The 9,938-nt window shown below is 42.1% G+C and overlaps 1 protein-coding gene across 1 annotated transcript in view; it reads right to left on the reverse strand.

The window, feature by feature from the left end:
• Positions 1–9,937, reverse strand: part of SLC24A3 (solute carrier family 24 (sodium/potassium/calcium exchanger), member 3) — a 457,509-nt gene extending 447,572 nt beyond the window's left edge. Inside the window, exon 1 of the mRNA XM_004687143.2 lies at positions 9,805–9,937. Within this exon, the coding sequence (XP_004687200.2) occupies positions 9,805–9,937 (133 nt within the window). The remainder of the gene's footprint in view (positions 1–9,804) is intronic.
• Between the last annotated feature and the right edge of the window lies 1 nt (position 9,938).

Consider the following 9,938-nt stretch of genomic DNA (forward strand, 5'->3'; position numbering starts at 1 on the left):
AAAAAAAAAAAAAAACTGGGAGCAATGTGCACGGAATCTCTGTATTAGTTCTTACAACTATATATGAATCTAAGTTAATAAAAATTACAATTAAAAAAGAAACTATGAAAAGTAATTCTCCCTGCTAAGCCTGACCATTAGCCCTCCCAATATCAAGTGTATAGAAAGTAAATGAGAAAACTGAAGACAGAAGAAAGACAGGAAAAGAGGGAAGAAGGGGAAGAGGAAAACTTAAATAACCTGGAATGGTCCTACAATGGTGAGAACAAATTTTTCAGCTTTTTCATACGCATTGTTGTCTTTGAGACAACTCCTTGTACCTAGGAAATTGTTTTGTTCAACAAATTCACCCCTCTCCCCCCCACCCAACCCAATCCAATTTCCTCCCTTAATGGATATCCAGAAGTAGCCAGGTCTTTTCCTTCAAGACAGGAAACTGGATGACCCTTCTTTGGGAAATCTGACCACACTAGAAACATGGAGGACTGCTCAGTGACACAGTCCAATCAGACCACCTTAGAGAGACAGAATAAATACATTTTCTTTGTTCAATTTCCAATCATCTTTCTAATGGCTTCACTTAAATTTGAGAAGTTGCCAAGAATCTCCTGACATTCGAAGAAACCACATAATATGAAAGCTAAAACAAACAGACAACAGCAACTTGCAGAAACAGAACCTATTCAGGGATAAGAAAACCTCCAATATTCTTAATATACTCAAGGACATAGGACTATTAATATACTTAAGGATATATGATTATTAATGTACTTAAGGATGTAAGAGCTGATTCTGTATTCATGAAACGGAACAGAATGCTACTAAAAAGAACTTTCATGGGGAAAAGTTTTCCTTAGAAATTTGTAAAGTATGACTGCACAAACTAAAAGCTCGGTGTAAGAATTAGAAGATAGGGCTGAGAAAATCTATAGAAAATAGAACAAAAGAGTGAGTCAAATGAGGAAAGGAGATATAATAAAACCAGACTTATTCTGAAAGTGAAATTTATTGTAACAGATAATCCAGAAAGGAAGAAGAGAGAACTTCATGAAGGACAAGTTCCCAGATCTGAAGGACATAATCTTCCAGATTTAAAAAAAATTAAAAAGCAGGTAAGTACTGATACTGCCTAAGTATAGGATCATACCAGTCAGATAATGGTGGCATGACTGTGTATGTTAGAGCAAAGCAAATAAGATATATGCTCTTCAAGGGAAAAAAACAAGTTTCATACCAAAAAAAAATAAAAACTGGGATAGCATCAGACTTCTCAATGACAAAATGGAAGATGAAGACAACAGAGCAGTCAGTGCTTTCAAAATTCTAAGAAAATCATTTCAAAAGAAATTCTTGATCCAGTCTAAGAGTTGGGGTAGAATAAATACATTTTCAAACACACAAGAACTCAAACCTTTACTTTCTTTAACCCGTCTTAGAAGACACCTGGAATGTGTTGATTCCCAAATGTATACCATCAAGGAAGGAAAAAGCCAAGGCACATCCAGGGGTTCCAGGAAATAACAGTTTGGAACACAGGGAGAGTTGACAAAAAGACAGACGTGCAGGATGAAGCTAAAGGAAGATCTCGTGATGACAGCTGGGCAGCAGATTTAACAAGCCACCAGCCAAGACTAGAAGAGGACAGAAAAATCTGGTAAAGATTTCTTCAGAAAAAGAGCTGAACAAACTATATCTATTGGTGTTGAACATATGAAGAGGCGAGGAAGGCAACTGGAGGAGAATTTGAGCTTCCGTTAGTTGGAAAAGCTTTGAAAAATAAAAATGCAAAACATATGAACTAGAGGCAGAAAAATTAAACCAGGTGTAATTTCACATCTTAGTTCCAGGAGCATTAGTGTGGACACGATATGGTAACTCTGACCACTGACCTAATCCAATGGAGCCCAGTCTTGGTTGTGCATTGGATATAATGACCTCACTTTAGAAAAATCCCATGCCCAGGCTACACTCCAGAGCATGACATCAGAATTTCTGGAGGGCAGGACCCAGACATGAGTAAGGTTTAAAATTCCCCAGGTGATTACAATGTACAGAGAAGATTGAGACCTACAATGCTGACCACAGATACAATTTTCACCCTCATGTATATAACTCACAGATCTTTATCTATAGCCACTGCCTATAATATTGACTTGCAACAGTCAGCAGTAGCCTTCCTGGATACCAGTAACGCAAGCTAAAATACCCAAAGGTGAGTATTTTGTGTTCTTTTTCTTTTTTTTTTTTTAAAGATTTTATTTATTCATACAGAACTGGGGTACAGGCCAGAGATGCAGAGGGTGGGAGAATTCACCAGAGACAGAGCAGGGAGCGGAGCAGGCAGATCTATGAAGTACACTGCTGAGGGGAGCAGCGGGTAGGTCAGGAGAGGTCTGCTGAGCCATGTGGATCTCCTCGAGGCATGGATCTCCTCGAGGCAGGCGGCAATCGAACTCATGTGGAAGTGGCTTAAGCTTCTTAGTGCAGTGCTTTAACCCGCTGCGCCACCAGGAAGGGCCTTTTGTGTTCTTTCTTATAGGGACACTCTTGACTTCTTCCTATCAACTCACAGTACCCTCTTTCTCTGACCACTATAGCCCTTGTCATGTCCTTTGTCCTACCCTGGGTCTTTGTGTCACTTCCTGTCAGAATCACTACAGTGAAAATCACTTCTGCAAAGGTCAAATGATACAGAAGTGCCATAGGAAAATGAAGAATAAAACACGAAGTTGTAAATGTTAAATTGTCACACACTAGGTCGCAGATGAGCTTACTTTATTTACCCTCTCATAAAAACAGACTGATGGCAAACAAGGAATAACAGCTATCTCCTATGATTTAAATGAGCAACTTGTATTGGATTGGACAGTTCCAGAAATGACAAAAGCTTTCCCTGTTCCCTCAATTTTCAACCATATTTCTAAACTTCAGGGTTCTAGGGTCAGGATCAGCATTCTCTATGCTTTGGTCCAAGTCTTAAATATGCACATACTGCATTCTATTTACTACCTTCCATTTTCTATAGCAAATGCTTGACAAGGCCAAGACTTGGTGGGGAGAAAGGGGTTCTATACCTAAAATCTTAGCATTCATCTGATTTCCATCTCCCTCAGTATCTAAGATACCAATTTACAGCCTCACCTGCAGTCAATGAGAGAATATGTCCCTCCTGAACCTTTGCCAACACATGATATGTTTTCACGTTTGGCAATCTGATACTGAAAAACCATATTACATCATTTTCAAATTCAGGCTTCCCTGATTATTAGGAAAGTTGAGAGTGTTTTCTTATCTCCTGGTCATTTGCTAATTTCTTTTAAAATCACCTGTCCATGTCCTTAGCCCATCTGTTGACACGTGTGCCTTTTTATACCCCATTTTCTAGCAACCTAGTTCTTTTTATTGTTCAGGTTCCAGCTTTTTCTGACCACCAAATACCTCCTCCATACTATGCTATTTCTCATTTGCATCTCTTATAATTCTTGAAAATCCCAGGTGTTCAATGCTTATCTTCCCACTAATGTCTGAGCCCCTTGAGGGCAAAACTCTGGGGATACTTCTCAGTCAACACTGTCACCCAGCGACTAGTATTTACCAAATGAATGAACAAAGGTCCCCGTAACTTATACCACAGGGTCCAGAGAGGAACTCACATAAGGGACACCATTAAAGAAAGCTCATCCAGGGATGATTTACAAAGGTAGGGGCAGGGTTTGGGAAGCCACTGAGGGATGGGGATGCCCCCGGGATTACCACAATGAGAAGTGTCACCACCACCAAGACTTAAAAGGAATGAGAGGAGTTAGCAGGGGTACCCCCATGAGACCCACAGCCACAGAAGGGCCTGGAAGATGGCGTCTGAGCCTGAGAAACGTTGGCTCAATGATTCAAAGTGCTACATTGGTAGCCCTTATTACTACTTCACCCAGAAAACCTCTTTCCACTTGAGTCCTTAATATTTCAAATTCTCTGATTCTCCAGGATGACACAATGCTTGAAATCTGCAAATGATAAACAAAAACCATTGCCCAAAAAGTGCTGCAGAAACGAAGAGCAGAAAAAGACCAAGAAAAACTCAAATAACCTTCATGGCAGTGTCACCTAATGGTTGTGTGACTTTAGGGGCATTTTCAGAATGCCCCCTGTCTCAGTTTCCCCATTATAGAAGTCTGTGTGCTATAATCCGCCCACACAAATTATTCCACTTAGAGAAAAGAAACTCCTTAAGGAAAAGTAGAGCTGCCAAAGCCTTGTCCTATCAGCCAACTTCTACCAGGGCTTGGAATTCTCAGCAAATGGCTGGTTTTGCAATTCTTTTGGTTTTGCCAACCCTTCAGGGTAAAAAAAAAAATCTTCCCACAAGGATTCAAGGCTTACAAATAGAGGAAATCTTTGAGAAAAATCTGGGTTGATGAGCAGCTAAGAAAAGCCAGGAGGAAAGAGACACATCTATATATGTTTAGGCAGAAAATAGAAAAGGTTGAAAAGCAATGTGTTTCTAAAATACTGCTTCTATGAAACCAACCTTCTGTTACTCCTCTACTCCCCAGTTGACTGGAAAAGGTAGCGTGATTCCCATCTTGTATTCATGTTCTCCCAGGCCAGCCAGGAAGGCAGTGCCGATGCAGGAGGGCTTGGGTTCAAATCCCGCCACCTAATTAGGGACTCTAGCAACACCCTCCACCAGGCTCACCCATGAGAGATGGGCAACAACAGCAAACCTGTTGGAGTTGCGGCCGAATTTTGAATCATCAATATAAAAAGCTGTGCCCACCCCACCCTGACAAATGGTAGCTAGTTTGTTTGTTTGCTTTTTATTTTTACTTAAATATTTTTACATTGTTCATTTTTGTACAATGTTTGATTTCTCTTTCCAGGTATTGTCTCCATAAAATTACCGCCACCAAGACACCCTCTGCTCCCCCCCTCCCATTCTGACCCTTTTCCCTCCTTTTCCCCTCTGAATGTCTCTGATTTACAGTTTGCCTGCTAGTTTTGTCTTTTTTTCCTGATCCCTTGTATGGTTTCCCTATAGCCCTCCTATAAGTGAAATCACCTGATATTTTTCTTTTTCCTTCTGACTTATTTCGCTGAGCATGATCCCTTCTGGTTCCATCCATGTTGCTTCAAATAACATTAGCTAATCTTTTTTATTGCTGAGTAGTATTCCATTGTGTATATGTAATGCATCTTCTTGGTCCAGTCATCCATTTTGGAGCGTTTAGGTTGTTTCCATATTTTAGCTATTATAAACAGTACTGCAATGCACAGCGGAGTGCAGGTTTTCCTTTTGAATTGATGATTTTGTGTCCTTTAGGGTAGATTCCTAGAAGTACAACTGGGTAGCTAGTTTTTAATTAGAGGCACTGTAGTTCAGAAATCAAAAGAACTTCCTTATTTCACAAATGTCTTTTGAGCATCTATGATAGCTGGGTGACTGTGGCAATAAAGGTGAGGAAACTTCATAGGGTCCTTGACCTCCTAGAGCGGGTGAAGAGCTGTTACTCAAATCATAAACAATGAACCTGTAATTGTGAACTTTGATACATCTATGAAGGAAAACAGGAGGTGTTCAGAAAGCAAAATGGGGCGGGGGCGGGGGGCAGTCTAATGAGGAAGATCTCAGGCCTAAAAGTGAAGGATGAAGGATGTACTAGTCACCATGACAACACTGGGACCTCGCTAGAGGCCTGGGATCAGAAGAAGCACTGACCTTTTGAGAAGAAGCAAGACTGAAGTGGAGAGGCACAGAATGGGGACGGCAGAAGAGGAAAGAGAAAGCCAGAGGATCTGGCCAGGCCTCCCCACAAGCTACAGGAGTGAGAGAAGTCACAGGCCCCTGACAATGGGAAGCAACAAAGTTCAAGATGGGCTCTCAGATATGCTATTGACACTGCATCACAAATATCAGCTAAGATAAACATTAATGTCTTCAAAATGAAAGGTATTTTGAAATACACACAGGCACACAAATCAATTTTATATATATCTAGACCTAGATATACATGGGTGTGTGTACATGTGTATCTATACACATGTGAATGTAGACATGTGAATATATATACATAAATATACACATATTTCACCATTTGCCACCTTGTGAAATATGTAAAAGCACTCCTAAAATGACTACCTCTTTAGATAGCTGATTTTCCAAAAATGGCAACAATAAAGCCTCCCATCACGTGTGCTCTCCCAACACTCCCCAATGAAATAAGTGGTAGCACCTATGTCTCCTCTCCTAGAAAATGGGCTGATATCTGATACCAGTGAGCGCAGAGGTGAAGACATAAAATGTCATGTACTTCCACCTTCTCCTCTGGGAACCCACCTACCACTCTCTGGGGAAGCCCAAACACAGGCACCTGGAAAGGTCACATGCAGGTGTTACCCCACTAAGGGGAGAGTCAGCAGCTGGCACCCCAAACATGCAAGTGGCACTGCCTCCAGATGACTCCACACCCAGCTGTCAAGTCACCCAGCCTTTCGATCCCTGCAGCTGAGGCCACCATACATAATGGAGCAGAGAAAAGTCATTCCGACTATGTCCTGCCCCGATCCCTGATGCCAAGTATCCATAAACAAAAATATAAAATAATTGTTTAACACCACTGAGTTTGGGGAGGTATGTTATGCAGCAACAGAAACTGGGACAGGAAGAATCTCAAGGTTTATATAAATGTACAAGTATATCTTTGCAAACACATATATAGGTATAATTTTTCTTATTCTCCTCCCTAGGCGCCCTCCAGAAGGGATGTCTATAATTACTCCTGAGTTAGAACCCCTGGGCTTTATCCACACTACTTCTGAGAAAAAATGACCAGATTCTTTGCTTCAAAGAAAAATTAAACACTTTTCAACCACTCAAAACATACAAAAGTAACCCTTTCTCACTAAAAAAAAAAAAAAAAAAAAAAAAAGACAACCCTCCTTAGCAAGTCTGACACCTTATTTCAATTGGCTTTGAAACAAGAGATCAAAAATGAGATCTTCATTGGCATCAACAAGCACCCAAGTCTTTTTTCTTTCTGCAGCTGAAGTCTTAAAACTCTGCAAAGAGGAATGCGTGTAGATTAAATCAGGCAGTGTCTATAAAGTGTGCTAAGCATAGGACCGGGAACTGAACAGCCCACCAAATCCTGATTATCATTGCTTTTGGTGTTAGAATTAACATTTCTCTTGATTCCAGTGCTAAGCCTTTCTGACCTAAATTCAACACCACCAGTGTCCCACCTCACAGAAAAAAATCTATATAGAGTTTGATGAGACATCAAGGAAGGGATCTCAGATTCCACACGATTAGAAATGTTGAGCAGTGTTGTGCAACATAACTCTCACGCATCTCTATTTTGGTTTGATAAAAGAAGTCCTTTTTATTAAACAAAAGAAAAGGGAGCGAGAGAGAAAAGAAAAATCAATAAAATTAGAAAACAAGATTCCTGGGAAGCTACACTGAATCACTCCAAGGCTTTGAAGGTGAATAATATTATTACCTTTGATCATTATGAAGGCACCTCCTATGTGGTTATATAAATATTACAATGCTTCTTCCACACAGTGACATGAATACCAGGTTACAAGAGGTGAGAACAAAGCGCAGGTCACCTAGAGTTGTTTTTTTTCTCTTTACTCCTCTATTGCTGTGTGACCTTAAGGAATCTCTTAGCCTCTCTTAAGTCCAGGTGTCTTTAAAACAAGTCTAAATTTCAAACTTTGTGTCCACCCTAAAAGGACTCTCAAGCAGAGTAGCCCCCAAGTTTCGAAGGTGAATTCCATTACTCACAAGCTTAAGTATGCTGAATGACAACCCACTCCAACAAAATAATCAACTGTAGATTCACACACATTAATGAATGTCTCAAAAAACATCTCAAAAAACTCATACCTTGCTGCAAAATATACTTGTGTATCACCTAGTGAAATCTTCGATGTCTAATGAAAGAAATGGTAATTTGGGACAGAAAAACAACTAGTTGTGCCATTTGGGAGTTGGATGGCAACCCCTTTAACACTGTTCACCATTACATTCAGTTGCTGGGCAGGAGGGGGGATCTTCTTAAGCCATACATTCGTTTGCAAGAGGAGGTAGAAAGGGAGAGAGAGGAAGACAGAGAGTATGAATAGTAGGAAGGAGAAAGAGAAACCTGGGGCGAAATAGGGAAAGGGCTGTGCATTGGAACTAAATCGGAGTCAATGACACCTGAACAGAAATGTCAGTGACCAGGAAACCATTTCAAAATGACATTTTCATCACCAGGTTTCAAATATGCTTAGTAGCCAGCACTTCTTTCCTCTAAATAGCCCTGCTTTCTTGGAATCTAGGCAACCAATAATGGATCTGACTGTACTGTCACATTCTCTATCCAGACAATAATGTCCTTTAGATCCTGGGCAGAGGTGGAAACTTCACTGTGACTCACAGAACCCCAATAGCAGGAAAAATGGCTGGTATGTAACTGACTTGGAATGGCCCTTTCCAGGGGAGGTATGAAGTACTGACTGGCTTTGCGTTTACAGAAATTGGGAATATTTAAAAGAGCTTAGTGAAAATCCTTTCTCTTCTTGAGACTCCATCAGTAGCTGATATCTGACTGCCCTTGGAGAGAGGACCCGCCGACCTCACCCCAACAGTCACCTTCCTGATGTCCACCTACCTCTCCCAGACATCTGTGATTCAGAGCAATGGAGAGCAAGTGAGTCTAACAGTTTCATTGACGACCAGGATAAACTCTCTCATATTACCATATATGTTGAAGTCTGTCAAGAGGTCTGCTAAGATCTGAACCTGGACCAACCATCTGATTTTACCAACAAGCACTAGTCCAACCCATGTGCAGGAGTTCCCTTTTAAACTGAAGGCACCTTTAAAAACATTTACCATCACTGTCAAAATGCCTTTATTGTGCACTTCATGACATCTTTCATTAAAGGCGCATCTACCTTCACACCAAAGCACATATTCACAACGGCTTATTCTCACAACCGTTTACTCGGCTGTTTCCCCATAAATTGAGCCGCTTAGATCTGAGGGTATAAAACCATTTCACATCTGTTATTCTTCCATATCGCTCCTTGTTTTTTAGACAGTTGCACTCCCAAGATCCAAATTGTTTTCAGAACGGGCAACTGTTCTAATCGCATTTCTCCACAAGCTCAAGAAAGGACGAGGGCAAAGATAACACAGAAGTTGTAGGTTAAAGGGTGAACCCAGTCCAGGGCACCCCGATGGGAAGTACAGTCCAAATCATTTCTTCCAAAGCTGCGAGTCGGTAATTTTCCCAGTGAGCGATCAGTTTAAGAAAACAAATCGTTTCCTAACCAAGTGGCCAATACTTTTTTCCTAGAGTAAGTTTCCAGCACCTGTTCTGGAAGGCTGCTACGGCGCTTTCTACCTGGTTCATCCCCCCTGTCCTGCAAGCAGAACATATGAAGTACGTGTTCGTGCCCTCAACAAGCCACAGGTTACAAGTGGCCGGTTACCTGTACAGGTACTGAATCTTAAAAGGACAACCTGCCCACCGGCTTTGGGGTCCTGGCTTCTGGTAACAGTCCCCAAGCTGCCACCCCCAGCCCCTCTAGCTTGTGGACAAGAAGGGCAGCGTCGAGAGACACAGGTAAGGGTTCCTGGAGTGGCCGGGAGCCCCAGGCAACAGCTGCTTCTCCACTGAGCGGTCCTGGCCTTCAGGGCGCCCTCCTCCCGAGCCCCTTCAAGTGGGGGAATCGTCAAGCCCGTTCGCCCGGTGCCCAGTCCAGGGACCCCGGAGCCGCAGCGCCCACTCGGGGCCGGCAGGGCGCACTCACCATTACTCGCTTGCATGCTCGCCAGCGACCAGAGCAGCAGCGCCACCAAGGCCAGAAAGCAGAGCTGGCTCAGCAGAAGGTCCCTCCGGCGGCAACGGCGACGCTCGCGTTCCTCCTCTTCGGGCGACGGCATC

The sequence above is a fragment of the Condylura cristata genome, unplaced genomic scaffold, assembly GCF_000260355.1.
Source record: "Condylura cristata isolate star-nosed mole 26May11 unplaced genomic scaffold, ConCri1.0 scaffold00022, whole genome shotgun sequence".
Classification (NCBI taxonomy): domain Eukaryota; kingdom Metazoa; phylum Chordata; class Mammalia; order Eulipotyphla; family Talpidae; genus Condylura; species Condylura cristata.